At 37.6% G+C, this 23,270-nt stretch overlaps 1 protein-coding gene across 1 annotated transcript in view; it reads right to left on the bottom strand.

Moving 5' to 3' along the window:
• The window catches only part of LOC107562629 (bridging integrator 3-like), a 44,237-nt gene extending 25,430 nt beyond the window's left edge, over positions 1–18,807 (bottom strand). Inside the window, exons 1-4 of the mRNA XM_016247301.1 lie at positions 18,740–18,807; positions 18,083–18,144; positions 15,295–15,431; positions 6,897–6,937 (exon numbers count right to left, since the gene is read on the bottom strand). Coding sequence (XP_016102787.1) covers positions 6,897–6,937; positions 15,295–15,431; positions 18,083–18,144; positions 18,740–18,807 — 308 coding nt within the window. The remainder of the gene's footprint in view (positions 1–6,896; positions 6,938–15,294; positions 15,432–18,082; positions 18,145–18,739) is intronic.
• Positions 18,808–23,270: the final 4,463 nt, after the last annotated feature.

Raw genomic sequence — 23,270 nt, 5'->3', positions numbered from 1 at the left:
GACAAAACCACACACTCAAAAGCATGCACTCACCTGGTTTAGAAATGAGTTATCACATTAAGAGATCCGACATCTGTCTGAAGCCATTAGTTTCAACAGCTTTTCAGAAAGATCACATTATAAATACTTTCCAGCCATGAACACTGGGAGAACCACGAGAAAGAAACGAGAAATGCTGAGCTATTCATGCACTAATGGAATCTTGTCTTTCATGGTATCTTGGCTTATGGCTTGGCTGATTAAATGTGTTGCGGCGCAGGAGAAAACAAAGCCAGTGTGTTTTAAGGATTCCACTGGAGGCGAGACTAAAAGAATGCGGTTTTGTTTAAAGCTAAACATGAGATTTCCAGCATGCTTGATATGGATGCATACTAAGTTTGAAAGAGTCGATGCTCTAAAACATCTGTGGTGATGCTCACAAAAACATGCCCAGGTCATCTTTCACTGACAAATTATATTTTGAATGAAGAAAATATTTTTAGGACCATTAACATTTTTTTTTGCATAGCGACATTATCCCATTATCCTTTTTAATACAATACTGTTCCTAATCTTTTTTTTTTCTTCATTCAAGGCAGTGCAACAAATATTGCCTTGATGCATAATTCTTCAAATAATACATTTATTTTTTAAATTACACAAAAGGTAATAAGATATTTCTTTTGATTGTTGAATTCCATTTTAAAAAAGCTCACGAAGCTGTATTTATTTGATCAAGTTTTTATTTGAACAACACAGCAAAATCAGTAATATTGTGAAATATTATTACAATTAATGTAATTTATTATTGTGATGGTGAAGCTATGAAGCTATTGGTCTTCAGTATCACATGATCCTTCAGAAATCATTCTAATATGCTGATTTGCTGACATGTATATTTGCTGACATTTATTACATTTATAATGTTACAAATGATTTTTATTTCAAATAAATGCTGCTCTTTTGAACTTTCTATTCATAAAAGAATCCTGAAAAAACTGTATCATAGTGTAGGATATCAGACCGAATCAGACAATCTAAGATTTGGTCAAAACCGAGTTGAGGCACGAGTCCACAAAAATATGAAGCAGCAAAAAAAATAATAATAATGTTTTCAACATTGATAAGAACCATTATTAATAATTGAACACCAATAATAATTTATGATAATTGAGCACCAAATCAGCATATTAGAATGATTTCTGAAGGATGCTATAAATAATACATAAGATATTAGTGGTCCTAAAAACAAACAAAAAACACTTTATTCTTTAAAGCAAAATTTTATTATTTTCTTTTAATTTTGAGGTGAAATATGATCTACATATTTCTCAAGATTTGTGAGATATGATCTACATAGCAGGTGATTGATTCCAGGTGCAGCATAAGGTAAAATATGATCTACATATTTCTCAAGAATTGTGAGATTCACTCAAGAATCAGTGTTCAATAGCTGTTCAATATCTACAGTCGCTTTCAAACAGTCATATTTGTTAGCTTGTGGAAGAGATGTGGTCAGCTGTAAGTTTGCATGTGTATGCGCAAAAGTGTGTGTATGCTGAGCAAAATGTACTCTGCTGTTTAAATTGTGCTCATAGTATTTGTGTGTACATGAGTGTGTGTGTGTGTGTGTTTCTGGGCTTGAGGCCACAGTAAGAGCCTACACACACGTCCGCCACACACCCACCAGCCAGCGGAAATGAGAACCATTCCATCCTGCCACCAAACACACACCCCACCAAAACGTCTTTCTTCACACATGACAGCTATACGGCTTCACCAGAGCTGACCAACACCTCTTTGTGGTCAAGGGTAAAGTAATAAAAAATTTATATACTTATATAATTGAACACGAATCAGCACATCCTTCAGGAACGAAAGTGGAGTAAGAAGTCACTCCAAAGAATCCTCAAACACACACACACACGCACACACACAGGGGCGTTTGTTAGGAGTGTCTCCGCACCCACTCCTCTTCCTAGTCGCTCGTTAAGGCCTGCTTCCTGTTCCGAGGCATGGAATAGCGCTCATGGGGGCGGGAGAGGAGGGGAGGGGCGGACAGCCAAATAAACTTTCCTCCAGATGCACTCTTTCATTCAGGACAGACCTGCAGCCATCAGAGCATTTCTCATATAATGCTCGGCTCTTTTAATGCACGCAGCTGAGAGGAAGTCTGGCGACCTGAAAGAGAGTCATTAGCACACCTTCCACATATTCATTAATTGCAGCAGCCTGGTTATGCAATAAACATATCGGTTCCGACTGAAATAGAATAGCGCAGATTTTTTTCCACCGAGGACGCGCAGATTGATTCCAGGTGTTTAAAGACAATAACACAATTCCAGCCAGCATTCATAGCTATCTTCAGATCACACATATATGGACTGTTAATGAACGGTGATTCAAAAAGGCATAAACAATTCCAGGACAGATGTCCAGTGGAAGATGATGCCTCAGTTGGAAAATATTTGAAGTTCAACATCAAATTTTTTCCATTACAAAAAAAGGAATGAAACCGACAGATAAAGCAGCTCTGCTCCAAATCCTGAGCTACCGCACTGCCTACTTCCTACATTAGCAGCATACTTGCCCAAATAAAAGCACAGGTGACTTTTACATCATTTTCAGCAATTTCACACAAGACACAAATTACTTTACTTTGTGAGACTTAAAGGGATAGTTCACCCAAAAAGGAATTTTGTCACCATTTACTCCCCTCAAGTTGTTCCAAACCTGTATGGTACCTGTATCCAAAACTTCTTGTGTTGACCACAAAAGAAGATATTTTGAAGAATGCTGGTAACCAAATAGTTGATGGTAGCCATTGACTTGAAGAAAAAAAAAACCCCGCTACGGTCAACATTTGGTTACCAACATTCTTGGGGAAGTTTTTCTTGGGAACACGACTTTGGGGAAGTCGTGGCCTAATGGTTAGAGAGTCGGACTCATAACCCAAAGGTTGTGGGTTCGAGTCTCGTACCGGCAGGGATTGTAGGGGGGGGGAGTGAATGTACAGCACTCTCTCCCACCTTCAATACCACGACTGAGGTGCCCTTGAGCAAGGCACCGAACCCCAACTGCTCCCCGGGCGCCGCAGCATAAATGGCTGCCCACTGCTCCGGGTGTGTGTTCACGGTTTGTGTGTGTTCACTGCTGTGTGTGTGCACTTTGGATGGGTAAATGCAGAGCACTAATTCCGAGTATGGGTCACCATACTTGGCCACACGTCACTTCACTTCTTTGTTTTTTTTTTCCTCACTGAGCACAATTCGGCATTAGAAAAATTTGAATATTATATATTAGAATACTTACATTTTAAACATTTTTTTTTTAGTTTAAGTGCTTTGCGAAGCTCACGCAAGAAGTATAACAGTCCTCTGCAATTCTGCAGTGTGTATGTGCATATATTTAGCGGTTGATCGATTTATCGCCAAGGCCAATATATAGCATTTGCCGATATTTAGCATTTTTTAGTTACTGGTATTGACCGATATGTTTTCCTGTTTGGCCGATAAATGTCAGAAACGCAACTTGTATTTTGACAGTGGTGGGACTTTTATTTGAACAGCACTGAGAACACTAGCGCAGATGCACAGGAGTTTCTATTCACTGTGTGCTATATGTAAAATTAGCGGTTTCTGGTTTTTATTTGCAAAAATATGATACCCAGTTTGCACAAACATGCCAGATTACTGATTATTGATCTGTGGGTGACACTCACACAAACATGTCCAGGTCATCTTTCACAGACAAATTATATTTTGCAGGGAGAAAATATTTTTAGGACCATTAACATTTGCAATAAGTGACATTATCGCTTTGCCAGAATACTGATTATTGATTACTTTTCTTGTCTTTATTAGAATTTTAAAGGGGTCATATGATGCTGCTAAAAAGAACATTATTTTGTGTATTTGGTGTAATGAAATGTATTTACGTGTGTCAGAACAGCCGGTATTTTAGTCTAACGTTACTCTCCCGTTAAAATGTGCTGCACACATCTGGATATTTGGGTTAAACTGTTCTGAAACAGTGTGGTAAATACCACTGATTTGTAGTCGTGTCCTCTTTTGGAAAACCAAACAAAGTAGTTTCACTTTCACAACGAAAAACACAGCGGCCTAGCGTGAGGGGAAGCCCCGGCTTAGCGTGTGCTGAGGCCGGGATAGAGTGAGCCGAAGTCCCGGCTTAGCGTGCGCTGAGGCCGGCCTAGCGTGAGCCGAAGCCCCGGCTTAGCGTGCGATGAGGCCGGGATAGAGTGAGCTGAGGCGGCGGAGTCGAGAACGGCGTGCCCGGCGGATGCGACGAACGAGCGGCAACCACATGTGACGACCCCGGGCTGAACTCCGCTTTGTCCACGGTGAAAGTTGATGTATTCCCTCAGCGACCAGCACAGATCAGCTCTAGGCATGACGAAGTGGATATCGTCCTCTTTTGGAAGACCAAACAAAGTAGTTTCGCTTTCACAACGAAGCACACAGCGTCTTCACGACATGGCTGCAGCGTCAACAATACTACAGTGAGAATAAAAGTTACACCTTCTTTCTTTGCGTGAACATTTGGGCGGTGTTATGCAAATCTTCCCACATCGTGATGTAGACATGTGGGGGCGTGTTAGAACGAGCCGTTTTAGGTAGGCGTGGCTGACTCTTAACTTTTATAAAGAATATCTCTTTGAATTTGAGACTTTAGTCTTTGCAACTTTACAGATCTTCTTTATGCAGCAAGAGCTTGTAACACTCCAAAGAGAAAGGAAAAATTTAAATCGCATCATATGACGTCTTTTCCAACTTCAGAACTATATACAGTAACAAAGAATCGTTTATTACACATAATCTGTGCCAATATCACAGACCATAACTATGTCAGCATCGCTTGACCATTGAGTGAAGTTTGGGCTCCTCCTCAATGCATCCTATAAATGCTGTCATATGTCTTGCACACATCCAGTCTGTTTTTCTTCATTAGTAACATGCAATTACACAGGAGGTGTTGAATTTTATCTTTAGCTCCTTGCATTCTTTCTTATCATGTTGACAACAGGTTAAGTAAAAATATGAATATGCAATATAGTGCATATATTTAGCAAAATAGCTGACTAATGGGCTTATGGACGCCGAATGGTTTTTCTGAGGTAAAAGTTTTGTTACGTGGTATTGTTTACACATTTTCTGCAGTTTGAAACACTGAATGAGCGAGTCATTTCAGTAAGATGCACTGTATCTTATAATATACCTTTTGATGTATGTTCATGTTTATTTCATACTATAGTAGTAAAGAGAAAGATCTGATGGGTTCATTTGCTGCTTGAACTAAAGGTGCTAAAGCGATCGCTCATGCCGCATTAAAGAGCGTCAAAACGGTATGTTTGAATTTCGTTATGAATTTGGCAGAATTTTAAAAGCTGATGCTTTATTTATTAAAAGGTAACAGAGAACAAAGCTTATTGCGATTACTGGACAAGTGCGCTACAAATAATATGAAGTTCACGCATTTACAGAACACAGCATATCTTGATAACAAGAAGCCATATTAGTATTGATTATAAACGAGAATTGTTAACGATATTGTTAATATCCACACAGCTTTACCTGTTGTAGTTTAAGTTGTGCACAAAATAGACACTGCTTTTCTGCACTTTTACTTTGCACGCCTCCGTCATTTTCTAATGCTATACTATCTCTTATGCCGCCACAACTGGAGCTGCTTTTTCGTTAGCAGGTGTGCCGTCAACATCGTGTTTTTTCCCCTAAAACTTCGTCTCGGTTTATTACGTGAACATAACAAAAGATGAGATCGCAAAACAAGCAGGAAAAAGGCATTATATGCACATTTTTAAGTCATAACGTAAATTTATATAGCCAGTGTCGACCTCAGCAAAAACTTCACTCGCAAATTATTATTTTTGGTTGTAAATGCGATAGTTTTTAGGTGCAGCCTGAAGCTATGAATTTCTTAATTTGTGAAAAATACTGTAAAAAAATGACAGAATCAAAAAGTTGCTATATAAAGTGTAAATTTGATCAAAGTTCAAATATTTTTTCTATTATTTAATCTATTAAATATATATATATATATATATAATATATATATATATATATATATATATATATATATATATATTAAATATAATACATAAGGATGTTTTTAAATATACAATATAATATAATTTATATAATATAAAAATAACTTTTTAAAGAAGTTTCTCATGCTCACCAAGGCTGCATTTATTTAATCAAAACGACAGTAAAATTGCGAAATATTTATTTTTATTCATCAAAGAATCCTGAAAAAATATATTAAGCAGCACAACAGTTTCCAGCACTGATAATAAATCAGCATATTAGAATGATTTCTGAAGAATGACACTAAAGACTGAAGTGACGGCTGATGAAAAATCAGCTTTGCATCACAAAAATAAATTATATTTCAAATTATATTAACATAGAAAATGGTTATTTTAAATTGAAATAATATTTCACAATATTAATGTTTTTTGCAGCCTTGCAGTAAATGCAGCCTTGATTAGCAGAAGAGACTTATAATAATAATAAAATAAAAAAATCTTAAAATCTTACTGATTCCAAACTTTTGAACAGCAGATATAAATTCTTCAATTCACTCAAGTCTTATGGATTACCATCATGATGGCTGTATGTGATTTTTGGAGCTTCAACATTGTGGCCTCCATTCACTTGCATTATACAGACTCACAGAGATGGATTCTTTTTCAAAAAATCTGAAAGAAAGTCATATACATCTTGTTTGGCATAAGGGTGGGTATGTATATTGGGTGGAGTATCCCTTTAGTCTGTTAAATAGTCTAAAGCCTAAATTTGTCTAAATAGCCAGTTTGCTAGTTTTTGAAACAGAACCTGCTTTAAAATGTTTCAATAAAGAGCAAAGAGAGCACTCACTTTTTCAAAGGGTCGATCACGGTCTTCTGAATCTGATTGACCTGCATAAGCAGAAAAGAAAAACAAACACATAAGCTGAAAAAATAAATAGTTAATATCACAGCTGAATGACAACCATCAAAATAAATGACATTGATCATTACGGTCGAACACCACAAAACAATCAAAATAAATAAATAACAACTGCTCAGTGAAACTAATTGGCAGCAGGATCTGACATGACCCCCACGTTTAAAAGATCAACAGCTGTCGCCGCTCCCTTTCCGTGCGAAAAGCGTTTGGCGTTCAAAACAGAAGTATGGAGAAAAAGTTAGTGACGTTGTTTCTTTATTGTGCTCCTGGCCTGAGGAAAGCAGCGAGAAAGACGTGAATATTAATTGTGCAGTGAATACAAAAGGCTGGAATCGTCGAGGGACGGCACATGAAAGCACAGCCCCGGCTGGGGTTGAAAACGCTGAAGAGGGTGGGCCGCCGTACGAGATGAAAGTTCTTTGCAAACAAACATTTTTAACAATAACAGTTTATATTCCCCTCGTTCCTCCATGTGCTGTCAGGGCTGGAGAGGAGAAGGAGGAAGAGGAGAGGAGGGAAGGGGGGTGTTTGAGTTAAATGGGTGTAAACGAACGTCGCACTGCCGCCTCGAGCCCCAAGCCAACAAAGTCTTAAAAGTTGCCACACAATTAAAACCTTAAACTTGCAAAACAACATTTACATTGCAGATCTGAGATGTCAATAGGATGTGGTTGGCTGACAGAATGCTAACCTAACCTGGCAAACAATGCAAGAAGAGAGCAAACAGGAAGAGGAGGAGGAGGAAAAGGAGAGGAGGGAAGGGGGGGTGTTTGAGTTAAACGGGTGTAAACGAACGTCGCACTGCCGCCTCGAGCCCCAAGCCAACAAAGTCTTAAAAGTTGCCACACAATTAAAACCTTAAACTTGCAAAACAACATTTACATTGCAGATCTGAGATGTCAATAGGATGTGGTTGGCTGACAGAATGCTAACCTAACCTGGCAAACAATGCAAGAAGAGAGCAAACAGGGAACGTTAAACCAGAACACGGAGAGGGAGGCCGACACAAGCTGACAGGCCCATCAGAGGATCGTAGCTTATGGAGATAATCAACAACTCACTCGCTATTGAGAGCAGAGTCAGTCACTGAGAGCAAATCAAACGCCACCCCAGAACAGAACGATACATTAAAGATGAGATAACCTTCTTCCAAATTACATCTTTAATCCACAGTCAAAAATAGCTAACTAACTCAAATGTAAGGGTGCTGAGTGATGGTTTTCCAAAATGACAGACAGACAGACAGACTGACCCAATTCATTTTTTTTAATAAGTGTTTCTAGTCTCATGGCAAATTATTGTAAACTTAAGGGTTATTTGTAGTTTGTAAATGAACTCTAAACCTAACAATAAATAAATAAAAATACGTAAATAAATACATAAATAGTGATATACATTTCCTATACAGATATACAGTGATATTTACCTTGATTTTTATTTTCTGCAAACATTACTTATATTTCATCTCAAACACTAGGCCCATACACACCAAGAACAAGAACTATAAAGATAACTATATTAGCATCCACACCAGCGGACGATATCGTCCGTTTATTCTAAGCACACGCTCGCCTTCCGCTTTAAATTCTCGAGCTCGTTACAGCAGGACTGATTCTGATTGGCTGTCAATGTTTTTAATCACTCCTCAGCTAGAAAAAAACGTTCTGAAAGTGATACCAACGATCTCGTTTCTCTGTGCCTTTATCGTTATAGCTGTGGTGTGGAGTCTGCTATTCTTTAATATTGAGCACAATTTTTAGAACTATATCTTTATCTTCATAGTTATCGTCCTTGGTGTGAACAGGCCTACACTCTTCATCAACAGGTGGAAAATACACTAATTTCTCACTCACACACACACACCTTTTACATTTATATTAACTTTAACACTTTAAATATTGATGTTACGTCATAGTAGTTGCTTCTTTCTTTTTATAATGGATTTTCATATTCAGGCATTTAGGCATATAATATTTTTATTCAAGCATTTGAAAAGCAGCAGGATTCAATTAAAACAATAACCAAACACAGATTAAACTTTAAATTTCAACTTCTCAGTTGAAAGAGGCAATGGACAGTTAAGGCAAGCAAGAGGAGAAAGAAAAGAGATACTGTAAAGATAGAGTAGATAGTGGAAATGATGGGGAAATATATCCATATGATGACAGAACAGCCCGAGGAAAACACTCCAGAGAGAGTGTGTGAGTGAATCAGAGGCCAGAGATCAACCACACACACACACACATACATATACATAATCTATAACACCCAAAAATACATACAATGCATATGAACCCTGAAAAATCGATATTCCTCCCCACCATGGCTGCTAGATATTAACCATTAAAAGCTCTACAGGCCTTAAAGATGCTAAAACACAATTTTAAAATACCCAGCGCAGGCCTAGAATCAAGCTACACTTATTACCATAACATTACCCTGCCTATTCGCATCCACCCTGGGGGCAATCCATCTCTCCCTCCATGGAGAGGGGAAGACGACGGTTTAGTTATCTTCATATAACACAAATATGATTTGCTTGGCTACCGTGACAAAACCTCTCAATTGGAAGACCAGGGGGAGTTTGTTGCAGGTTTGCTATGTGATTCATGAAAGTCTTATTAACCATTCAAGCATCCCAGGGTGGTAATTCACACCAGCACACTGCAAAATGCAGAGCTGAAAAATCAGCTGTGCTAACATCTCTCGTCGCCCACGGATAGAGCGCCGTTCGCTTGCCAAGTGCCCATACAGTAGAGTATGAGAAAACGGTGCTCAGGCGAAGAGGAGAGTGCTGTAGAAAGCATTTGGCTTTGGTGAATCTGACAGAGGGGTCAGCGGAGAGCAAGGATATTTGCATCAGGCTTCAATCTGCTATTTCTGAGATCTGCGGATTGCATTACAGCTAAAGGCACTCGCGGTGTATTTTGCACTGGCAGGTTTGTGCACGAGCGAATATTCACGACATGTTTGACTGAGAAGCTATTGATGGCTTTGATTATCAGCTGGGGGCAACCGCATTCAAAAATATGGAGTAAATTAAACTATCAAGACTACAGAAGGATCCATTTGGTATCCAATTATGTAGTCATAAATAACATACAAAACAAGGTTATGCAAATATTAAGCTTCAAAAACAATAACGGCAACAAAACAGCTTAAAATCAGTCCACGTGACTGAAAAGATGCAACATTGCAGGTGATTTTGCTTTGGAACCTTCAGAAAACTCAAACTCGATTTTTTCTCTAAATTGAATTGGCTGACTCCATCGACTTCAAACAGGTGTAGCTCAGTCATTTTGTGGTCGATTCAAACAAATTGTACATCATTTTGAAAGTTTTTTTAATGGAGATTGTGAAAACAAAAATAATTCATTTTTGAAAATGTTCTCATTGCGACTCATTTTGCCGGTACTGAAGTGAAGTGAAGTGAAGTGAACTTAACTTTTAAAATTTAGTCTGGAACAAATAAGATTTTAAATGTTTTTTTCTTTATGTGCATTTATTTGAAAAAAATAAATAAAATACAGCAAAAATATTAATATTGTTAAATATTCCTATAATTTCATATATATATATATATATATATATATATATATATATATAGGGGCTATGTGTAGGAGTTTTCATGTATTTATTGCTTTTTTGTTGCCAATATGTAAACAGCTTGTAACGAAACTTTAAAAAAATGAGACCTTCAACAACTTCCTAGGTTGAAAGCCTGTAGACTAATTTTTATGTGAAGGACTTCGGATGCTTTTGCTGGGAAAACCAGATGGATGTGATATTACTTATGCTCCTGAGAGCCTTTCTTCCATTCTGACACAGGTTAATGCTGCAAGAGCTATTCTGTACTGTAATGTCAATGTGTCATGCAAAGACAAAAGTTTTAATTATACTTTATAAATAAGTTGCTGACTGCAGTTCACTTAATGGCCACCGGTGTCGCTAATAAGAAAGGTTTCTGAATTCTAAATAAAAGGTAATTTACTCCTATGATGTCTAAGCTGAATTTTCAGCAGCCATTACTCCAGTCTTCAAACTTATTTTCTCTCAAAGTCATGATAAGCCATCGGCGCTCTACAGAAAAACTCAATGTAGCTACATGTAAGGGATCAGTCTCTCTTCCTTTTTTGTTCCAGCTCTGTTCACATAATATGTTATGCAGACTGTCCGGTAAACAATAGCTGAGCTGTGAATGGTCAGCAGGAAATGTCAAAGTCGAAACTGTTTGAAGCATCATATTACAATGCCTGACGGTGGGAGTAGTGCTGTGGCTTGATACTTCGCCCCATAGAGTTCAATACATTGGGAATGTTGAAGGGCCCAGTTTCCAGGGCAGAGGTAGGTGATAGACCAGAGAAGATGAGTGTTACTCTTCTGACATGCAGTCAGTGCTGAGTGTATCGCTTAAGGGTTCTTAACCACTTTCAAAAGAAAAGACTGACTCCAATGTGGGGAAATAAGAGGGGAAAAAAGGGAAAAGACAGCAATCGGTACCACCAGCAGCAGGAAGATAGCAACGCAGAGATGGGACTCATTTGAAGATGCATGTGCACGTTGAGTGTAGAAGGGCGTGGGGTCTGCTGTGAGAAAACTTACTCATACCCAATCTGCTGGAGGGAAGACAGAACGTACTTCTGCCAAAGTCAGAAACGCAACTATTTTTCTCGGCCAAAAGTAGAAAATAAACACGGGTTAGAAGGTGTTGCAAGGCAGAAATCAAGTTTGTCTGTGGTTCATTTTGTACTAAACAGAGTTAAGTTATACATAAACATTAGCAAAGTTCTTATGGTCATATGGGCGGTTATTGGGAAGACCAATATAAACAGCCATTGGGGAATAAAAAGATTGCACGGGCTTTTTAAATATATGCATTTAAGTTGCGGTCACATTGGTGAAATTTCACAGGCAAAAAGGGCTCTTTGTCTACTGTGAGCACAGCAGTGATGTATGAAGTACACTTCACACCAAAGTCACTTTCAAACCAAGCAGCTCTCTGTTGGTCAACGTGGCCAATTTGAGTGATCAACTTGCTGTGGAATCTGTGTGGAAATCTGTCTCGCTTACATGAAGTTTCCAGCTGTGTGGATTCCAACCAATAGAAATGACTGTATTTCGGCCTCAAAAATCCACGAACAATAGTGACCGCAGTCACCGCACCTTAAGACTCATTGTGTCTAGCATTGCTGTTTTTAAACATATCACGCCATGAGCAACACGTTAAGATGCTGCATAAAGGTTAAAATGATCTCTGATGGTGGTGTGGAGCATTCAGTAATGATTTGGATGGATAACTGAAGGGTTTAATGGATGGATAACTTTGATGCATAATGTTGGTTTGTCTGAAGTGCAGTACACACACACACACACACACACACACACACACTTAAACATACTGAAATCCGTTCTGCAGAATTCCACTCATTTTCCCCCACAATAAGCACAGAAAATATGGAAGGGAAAAAAACGTATACAGATTCTGTGTGGGCCTAAAGGTGAGTAAGCCAGATCTAGTGGCGGCAATGTAATCAAAACATAAACATGTCTCACATTCACTTGCTTTTTATGCAAATGAGTATCACTGCCTAATAAGAGACAGCTTACAAAGCCCAAATACTCCTGGTCGAAGTGGGTGCGGTGCATATGCTATTTAACGATGGAAGAAAGTAACTTTTTCCTCATTAAAAAGTTTTAGCCATAAAGAAAAAAATAAGCAGTAATTAAGGAAAATGTTCACTTGCATGAGATTTCACTCATATCATATTTTAAATGGAGTGGGTCGCCTCATGGGAGCAGACATTTTAATATCAGCTAAATATATTACTCACTATTTGACACTTTCTCTCATAGAAAAAAACAAAAACAAATCATGACTTACTGCAAATTTTGTAAGTTATCAATAACTGAAAATGCCTGTGTGATGCTGCATCCACAGCACTAGGTGTCAGTATAAGTCTAAGACAACATATATTGGCCAAAACAAAATAAACAAAAAAGTACCAAGCGGTCTAGACTGATTAAACTCTGCAGAGTTGGTTTGTTTAATCAAACACACCTGAACAGCTAATCAAGGGCTATGTCCGAAATTGCTCCCTATACCCTAAAATAGGGCACTACTTGAGGGGATAGCCATTTGTAGTGGTGTACAAAACCATAGAGGACATTATTGAGTGCACTCATTCCATCCCATAATGCACCGCAATAATGAGTACACAATCGATGTACACTCAATGGCTAGAGAATACCCATAATGCAATGTTAGGGTTGTGCCGAATGAATTCCCACATCTCGACAGAAGATGGCGCCTGCAGCTGAATCATTCATCCATCCATCCGTTTTGCAAACCACTTGTCCAATGTGGGTAGAGTGTGATGTCATACAGGTAGGGCTGAGTATTGTTCAAAAATGTTCGATATCGATGCCGATACCAATACCTTTACTTTGATACTGGTTCCTGAACGATACTTTTTTCAATACCAATTTTATTAAATACATTTTAACAAGATTACACTATCTAAAAAAAAAAATTTGGTTTTATTTTTCAGCTTGTTGTTGTTTATACAAACTCAAAGACTCATCTCCTGAGCCACTGCACAAAGGAACAAAATGTAACCAACACAATAAATCAGTGCAAATAGTTTTAATAAAGCTCAAATAGTCTTCAGTTTACACATCTGTTAGGCTATCTGTTCGTTTTAAAATGCATAGCTCAGACAGAATCATCATTTCTATTCATTTTCCACTGATTTACTGATGAGCATTAGCAGTTTCCAGCGCTGTCTGCCTGTGCTCTCTCTTCACTGACTCAGTCAGAGGTAATAACATATTTAATTTCAACAACAATACATGGCCAAAACACACATTAGACGGCAATCAGACGTTATTACAAACACTCGATGGTGGTTTAAAGTGAGTTTTGAGTAAAAGCGGAATATAAATCTTATTTATTGTCTTATGTAGCATGATGCTACAGTGTGCATGAATGGTCACATAACACACGCTTTCGGTCGTGTAGTATGAACGGACATCTGCATATGATCGGAACTCCACGCAGCCCCCGCGCTACTCTCCATTGGAAATGAATGACTTCTGGTCTGTCGTTTGTCGGAGATAGTGGAAAGCTGGCTTGAAACGCAGTGGAAACGGCAGTTTGACGAGGATCGTTTTCATTTTAAAACAAAAACGCACCAGGGTAAATGTAGCCTTACATCTAAGGAGGCTGGGATACATTCACACTACAGCCTCACATGTGAGCCACATCTCTGAGTGTAACCGGTGACGCGGACCGACTGTGCAGACCGATCGGTGTATTACAGTACCACGAGAGCTATAGAGAGCAGACTGCTCCGTATGCTTTCGAATCGCTCTCGCGGATGTCAAACACTGATCGATCTGCGCCGCACCTCTTCTAGTCGAACACTAGTGCTGCAGGCTAATTGGCTCACTGACGTTGATGAGATTAACCCCTTAGGTATCGAAATTTGGTACCGAACAACGAGACGTTTTTCGATACTCAATGGTATCGAGGCAATTCGGTCGGTGCCTAAAAAGTATCGGACTCGATACCCAGCCCTACATACAGGTATACATTTTTTTTCATTGATTATTTAATAGTTAAATTAAGGTTTATACATGCCAGTTTCCATGACAGTTCCAAGATCTTTTCGTTACTATTGGAACAGCAAGCACAAGCTACGCAAAAGCGACAACATTTCCGGCGCACTCAATGTCATCTTGTTTTCATTCACTCCTTCAAGTTGACTATTTTAGTGGACTAATGTAGGAAACGGAATTAGGGTATAGGGGGCGATTTTGAACACAGCAAATGTCTTCGGTATTACTTGAAATTATATGCAGGTGTTTGATTAAGGTTGGTGCTACACTCCGCAGGACAGTGGCCCTCCAGGAGCTGAGTTCAATAGATTTGATGTAGAACGAAGCTGGAATGGCATTTGAGGATATTTCACAGCGGTGATTATTGGATTATTGGGGGCCAATTCAGCACCAGCCTGCCCAAGAAAACAGTCTGGAAACACGCCCAAACCCACAATTGGCATTTCCGGCTCAGGAAAAAAAAACAAAAAACAAAAAACAAAACCCTGGCAGTAGAATTGAGCCATCAAGATTTCATTGGCAGATTTCAAATTGCATACTTCCACTGGGTCATGTGCCAGCCGAGCAACCGCCATTGAGATAAATGGGATTGCTTTTGGACAATTACTTTTACTTCAACATATGTCCATTTCAATTAAATGTAATAGTCATAAGAGGAAGCTGTGTTTTTATGCATTTGTAAACATTGTCATTTACAACTGAATCGCACCTTCTCCTGATTGAACGCATCCATTCTCTTCATGGCTGTATCCAAAGCAGTCATGGATTCAAGGAAAGCCAGATCCTGCTCACACAAAGGATTGCTCAACAAGTCCCCTGAGATCTTCACTGCTGCTTTAGACATTGCTGGAAAACAAACAAAACCAGTTATCTTTCAGCCAAAAAACAAAGGAGTGCAGAAAAATGAACAGTTAATTTTGTTTTCATGTCTGGGACAACAGAAAGTGTATTGCTTTAAAACCATCAGCAGTCATCATCTGCAAAGGTGGCAAGTACTTAAGAGTCCTTAGTGGTTTCAAACATATGGCAAAATAGGACTCTTGTTTATTTCAACATTAAACCGCGAATGAAATACAGGAAGCAGATGCTGGAATAATTAATTAACTTAAAACTTTGCATTATATGAAATTAATAAATAAATAAATATATTTATTTTAATTTATATTTATTATAAGTCCATTCATTTGTTCTGGGCTTTTTCATTCCTGAAGATAACAAAAAAATTATACTAAAAATAACACTATTATTATTATCATCACCAACAAGCGGTTTGGAAAATTGATGGATATTCTTCTTCTTATTATTATTATTATTGTTAATACAGGCTCCAGCATTCATGTGACTGTACATAGGACATGGAAAACACACAAATAATAATGGCGTCAAAAACAACAACAATAAAAACAACAATAATTACAATAATAGTTCTCAAATTTAAATGGAAGACATCCACATTCATCAAAGTGGGACCATAATTAAGAAACTTTCCCCTTCTTTCTTGACTTTGCCCCAATTAGCTCAAGTAAATCAAGTCTTTCCTGTGTTTGGGCTGTGGGGTGTAGAGGGGTGGATGTTTTATCTGGCTTCCTGCCTGGTGTGCGTCTGATCTGGATTGACGCTGACGTGCTCATCTGATCATCAATCTGACTTTAAGCAGCTCTGGCAGGGAAGGCGATGGACTGTAATTGGCGTTGGCACTATTGAGGCAGCAGCACACAATCAGAGCTCTTTAGTGAATATTCATCATCTCCGTCAACTCTCTAACGACCCCTTCCAACATGCACAGAACAAACTTGTGAAGCGGCTCTACAAATCTTTGTTCTTTCGCAGGTGTTTTGCCTCGCATCTTATGGATTTGAGCGATTTCTAACTTGCCGACAGCACGGAAAGCATTTCGATATTTTAGAGGGCTAAATATTTTCGACCTTTTGGTAACTTCTGATCTATGTCTGTTGAGATGCAAGATGCATGTTTGACAGCTGATGTGCCTCCGTGTGGTGGAGGTCTGACGCAGCAAGTGCAGTTCAGCTACATGTGCAGCGCATCTGATGACACTCAGCAAAATAATCTTCCTCGTCATAGCTAAGCCATGGAAATTTCACAAAAAAACATTGCATTCTATTAGAATTCTGTGGAAATCGGCATTCACCGGTTGACCTTTACATTAAATATTTTGGCACATTCCAAGGAATGTTCCCGTCTCAGTACAGACATTTGAGGCATAATACCACAGAAAATAACTCTGACTCACGTCTGACTAATTCTGAAACGTCAAAACTGTTTCCAAAGTATAGCCACAGGACTTAAAGAAGTCATGAAATGCAGTTTCAGATCTGTATGTGTTTCTCAGGGTTAGTTTATAAAGTTTGCAAATAGTTTTGCATCAAAAAGTTCCAATACTTGTAAAAATTATCATCTTTTAAAGTACTATTATTACTTGTCGTATTATAAAACACGCTGCATGGATGCAGGGATGTACTGATGTTATTAGTAACACTCAAATAATGAAACGCTTGTTGTCTTAGCATATATTTCAATAAAATATATATATTTTTAAAACGACAGCATGTTTAAAATACTTCACAAAACAGACCTATACAAACGAAAAGTGTATATTTTAGTCACTCAGGCACATCAATTAAAATAAACTTCAGTGATGCATTTCCAATGCTCGGATCTTCAGGAAGGTGATGCAAATGTTTTTGGAGGCGCAGAGTCTTTACATCCACTGTGGGAAGTATGTTTGTATTGCATAGTAACCTCTCATGTGTGTAAATATTAACATTTTGATTCTCCATTTCATGACCCCTCAAAACATTAGGTCGTAAAGTCTGCATGAAAATTGTATAACAGAATCAATGTTTTTTTAGCTTCTATCCAGTCAGAGGATATTAAACATCTTTGATACTTTGAACTGAATTTAGAACGCATATTGTTTTCATTTGTCACGTGTTTTCATCAGAGGTGCATGTTTCTGCGTGAGTTTGTTGTGTTTGGAACGACTTGAAAAGCCTGGAAGTGTGTGATCCTCAATCATTTAGTGTATGATGACTAGTGTTTTAAAATCGGTTCAGATTTTAAACTGCATCATCCACATAGAAAAGTGTTACAGTAACCGCAGTTTAAATGATCTTCTGTTAATCAGCATTGTACAAAAGAAATGTTGTTTTACTGGATGCAGGACATTGCTTTAATTATGATGTCAGTGGCTCAAAGTGTAGTACTTTCAGCTCTGTAACACACTTTTAATTCAATTAAAATATTCAATTAATGTTCACTGAATTTCTGTTAATATCAGAGAAGAAAATCCAGAAGTGAAAAATGTGACAGTTCAATGCACTTCTAGTATCAATGGAAGCGTATAGCTTGATTTTACCAATTTACAACAATATAAGGTTTTCTTTCCTATGACCAGTAAAAGCACTGATGTTACAGCGGTTATATTTAGATAAGAGTCAATATTAGCAGAGAGAAGAGAAATCATCACAACCACAAACCTAAATCAGCCTCTGTGCTTTTCTTCATGTCTTTATGCAGCTTCTTTGTCTGTTCTTCCAACCTAAAACAAATACAAATTTAAATTAACAGTGCAATATTACCATATTTTCAACATGAACATGTCTTTTTTCTAAATTGTCCTCCCATTTTTAAAGAAATTTTGCAACACATTCAGTTTCTCAAAAGTGACAGTACAGAGTTTCACATATTTGATTTCAAAAAAGAGAATAAGAAACATTCAAAAACATACTTCAACCTTTGGAATTATATAAATCCCGTTCAAAAGTGTACAAATATTTAATATATAGTTGCTAAGGTGTAAAAAAGCCCATCTTCAACAAGTCTCCATGATATTGTGGTTCTAAGATATGCTCACATCCCTTCTTCAATGTAAGCCGATGCCGCTTAGTAGAGAACATGAACCATTTTTACTCTTGACAGTTTCATCGGTTCATATTATTAATGCATAAGATGCTCATATCATATTTAAATCAGAGATAAACAACCGGAACTATTTTATTACGCTCATCTGCGAGTATCCATTCATGTTTCTGTACAACAGTAACATTTCCTGAGAGGCAGAAGAGATCATTCACAGGGTCTTTCACAGTGTTGATCCATTCACACCCACTGGGGGTGTTAACAACTGCAATTACCGCACTACTGCATCTGACTCATGCTCACACGAGCGTGTGTTTGCACCGCTGATGGGGGAGCTGTTCATTATAATCAATTAGGTGGAAAATTAGGGAACTGAGGGACTCCCTTGAGGTACCTCACACTGCACTTATTACAGCAATTAAGGAAATGGAGAATTGGGGAAACTGGTGAAATTGGTAATTTAATTAAAAAAAATTTTTTTGGCTGTATGATATAAAAGAATTAAAGAAAGCAAAGGTGGAAAGAAAAGATTGTGGAAAAGTATATCACTTTTATATCAGGACGCAGAAAGAATGAAGAAAAAAAAGAAACAATTGAAGAGATGAAAAGAATGAGGAGGAGGTGTGGAATCATGGGTAACTGGCAAGAAATGGAAAGAGAGACTCCCAACAAGATGAGATAAAGGGTCCATTACAGGAGGTGCTAATGGAGTAGCATTGGCCCAGCTGCTCCAGACGGCTGTCATGTGAACATGCTAGCAGCACGCCTCCTCCGAACATGTGAATGGCATTTAGAGTTAGCGCAGGTTACAAGCCAACACATTAGCACCAAACCCCCCACATTCTGACTGAGGAATACGGGGGGCAGAAGAAGGAGAACAGACAATGCATTGTGGGGCTATGACTACATGCAAGTCTTTTTGGCACAAAGTGTGAATTTCTACACCAAAATGCATGGCGACGATGTTAATAAACCAATGAGCCGCTCGAGACATAGATTTTACTAGTAAAGAATATTCTTGGACATTTTAGCCATTAAAGGGATAGTTCACCTCCACATTTTAATTCTGTCATTTACTCACCTTGATGTTCATTTTGAAAACACAAATTAAACTTATACGGAATATATTTTTAATGAAACCTGAGAGATTTAAATTCCTCCATTTAATGTCCATGTAACTAAAACTTTGGCTCTTCAAAAAGCTTATGAAGACAACGTAAAATTAGTGGTTTGGTTTGCAAAAACGGTCTGTATGACATCTTTGTGAATCAGACTGATCCAGTTCTTTACCTGAACTCATTTATGTGATCGCAGTGGTTAAGAACTCATTAAGTCACAATACACTGAAAAAAAATGGGGTAGAAACTATTTTCACTCAAAAATTGCTACAGTAACTCAAAAAAAGTAACTCAATAGCCGCGTTTCCACTGTCGGGCCAAAAGCGGGCGTGCTAGTGCGTGCCGGGGCCAGTCGCGATTCCACTGTCACTTCCGGGGCTTGATGGTGCTTCGTCGGTGCTTTCTCGGGGCCAACAGCCCGGGTTTTTTGGCCCTACGAAAACCTTGGGCCAAAGCGGGCCAGAAAGGTGGAGTTTCTCCGCGTCTGGAAAGCGTCGGCACCGCGGATCAATTCATAAAGTTAACAGCTATAACACCAGCATTAAAGACTTTTAAAATAATTTTAGTTCAAAATTCTCTTTCAGACAGCAGCGAGTGTTTGAAATAACTTGATCCAATGTGGATTATGATCACCTTACGAGGCAGAAATATTTATAAGTGATGCAAAAGGCTATGCACGCTAGCCATTAACGTTAAATATGGTAAATACAACCACTTGAAGAAATCAGACGTCAGCTTTTTATTCTCTATCACAATCGTGTATTTACTTAGTAAAATATTTTATCTGTCATAAGTCTTGTCTCCAGAGTTTAGCTCCGCGTATGTCAAAAATATAATAGCCTAATGGTTTTTGTTCGGGAGCTTTTATAAAAATATAGAAATGATCATTCTTTCTAAATGTGATGTATATAACTGTGCCTACACTCTTAAAAATAACGGTGCTTCAAATGGTTCTTCACAGCGATGCCATAGAAGAACCATTTTTGGTTCCACAAAGAACCATTCAGTCAAAGGTTCTTTAAAGAACCATCTCTTTCTTACCTTTTTATAATCTGAAGAACCTTATTTCGCCACAAAGAACCTTTTGTGAAACAGAAAGGTTCTTCAGATGTTGAAGGTTCTTTATGGAACCATTTAGACAAAAAGGTTCTTCTATGGCATCGTGAAGCACCTTTATTTTTAAGAGTGTACAAATAAACAGAAACGGACTCGACTGAATAAGTAGGAAGGCTATGTTCATACCGCTTTATTTCTGTGTGACTAATTTTCAATCCTGAAAAATTAATTCATTATGATCAATGTATCACTTATTATTGTAAAACTTCGATGCTTTTGGATTTAAATCTTTAACAAAGCATGCAATCAAACGGCCGCTTTTATCATGTTCGTTTTGTGATCGCGCTAGTTCCAGTGACTTATTTCTTATTAGTTTTCTGATAACTTCTCTTTGTTGGTGAAATGATGGGTTCGCATGACGTTGTTCCAGAGAGGTGTGTAAAGGGTGGGTTTTAGTGAAGCGCAGCGGAGCATCTGGCCCGACGGTGGAAACGCAGCGTGATTTTGGGCTCGGTGCTACAAGTCCGAGGCTATTAGCCCCGTCCCGCCCGTTTAAAGCACTGGCCCGACAGTGGAAAAGTGGCTATTGACTTAAACATGAAATTGAATTAGATAAACATAAATTGTATTTTCTTGTAAAACATTTTTACAAATGTATGGCTTTGGAAAACTTAGAAAACTATGTACATGGTAGAAAATAGAATTATGGACTATTTTATAGCGTCTTTATGGTACTTTTTTGAAGCTTGAAAGCTTTTAGTCCTGTTCACACCAAGGACTATTAATATAAAGATAACTATATCAGTGTCCACGCCAAAGCATGAGTAATTTCTGTTTTTGTTAAGTGCACTGCAGTTTTGTCATCTCCCACTTTAAATGCTTGAGCTCTTTAAAGCAGGATTGATTCTGATTGGCTCTCAATGTTTTTATTGTGCATCATTTCATAAAAAAAATAAAACAAATGCTGTGAAAGTGATTCCAAGGAATGACTATCGTTCCTCTGTACCATTATCAGAATAGTTGTGGTGTGGACTCTGCTATTCTTTTACATTCAGAATGATTTTTAAAACTATATTGTTATAGTTTATCGTCTTTGGTGTGAATGGGCCTTTAGTCTTCATTCATTGCAACTGGAAATGGAAAACAGCAACTAGCTCAATTTACAAAATATCTTCTTTTGTGTTCTACAGAAGAAAGAAAGTGATGGTTTGGAAATATATGAGGGTGAATACATTTTCATTTTTAAAACTAAATGAATGAATGACTGAATATGGATCAATGTAGTGCACCCCCTCCAGTACCACAACCACAAAAGAGTTTCACGAAGACAATGGGCATCACATACTAGGGGTGTGTGTGTGTTGTTGCATAATCTGTGGTATTCTGATAGCAATCAAACCAAAGGAGCGGCCCTCTCAGACAAGAGTTCAGGCCCCTACATGTCCGTGCCCACACCGCAAGCGCTTGCGTTTGTGATATATGCCTTTCAACACTTTGTACCGGGACTCCACCTACACAAGCGAAACTAAGGCGACAGAGTAAGGTGAGGCGCTAGAAAGCACATACATCTCTGCAGATGACCTCTGACCTGATACAACAAGACAAGGAATATGATAAGCAGGCAAAACAAAACTGTTTGGTCCTTAAAACTACTAAATGTCTCCATGCTGGGGTGAATATCACAAAATAATACGTCCAGATCTCACAGGTAGAAAAAAGAAGAAAAAAAACATGTGCTTGTAAGAATATAAGAAAGCAAAGGTGGAAAAAAGAGTGGGAAAGTATATCATCTTTAGCAAGGTCATTATATATAGGTCATAAAAATTGTATAACAGATTCATTTATTTTAGCATCTATACAGTCAGAGGAGGTCATTATATATAAATACACACACACACACACACACAGACACACACACACACACACGTACGTACTTAATTTAATTTAACTAGGGTTAATTTAATTTAGTCATTTAGCAGACACTTTTATCCAAAGCGACTTACAAATGAGGACAATAGAAGCAGTCAAAACTAACAAAAGAGCAACAATATATAAGTGCAAATGACAAGTCTCGGTTAGCCTAACACAGTACACATAGCAAGGTATTTATAATATATATATATATATATATATTAGACACATACACACACAAAGAAAAACAAGTAGATAGAATAGAATAAATAGAAAGTTTTTTTTTTAATTATATATAGAAGCAAAGGTGGAAAAAGGGTGTGGGAAAGTATATCACCTTTACATTTATAAGGTCAAATAGCAAGGTCATATACATATACATATACATATATATATATACACTGTATATATACACACACAGACACATTATTTAATGGGAATTAAACATTAAATTCACATTACTGTATTTTTTTCTTGTAATTTTCTAAATTAAATTTCTTTATATAAATGTTAATTTTGTTTTATTATGAGCAAAAAAATAAGTGAAAAAATAAATGTTTAAACGTTTTTATGTTGTTGTACTTTAAATAATCAATATAAATTATTTAATTATTTGACATTTAAATCATAATTTTTTAATCTTCTCAAGTTTGCATTGAAACAAAAAATAAAATAAATATATATTGTATGTATGTATATATATATATATATATATATATAT

Source organism: Sinocyclocheilus grahami, unplaced genomic scaffold (assembly GCF_001515645.1).
Source record: "Sinocyclocheilus grahami isolate Dianchi unplaced genomic scaffold, SAMN03320097.WGS_v1.1 scaffold831.1, whole genome shotgun sequence".
Lineage (NCBI taxonomy): Eukaryota > Metazoa > Chordata > Actinopteri > Cypriniformes > Cyprinidae > Sinocyclocheilus > Sinocyclocheilus grahami.
This window is presented reverse-complemented; position numbering and strand designations above follow the sequence as displayed.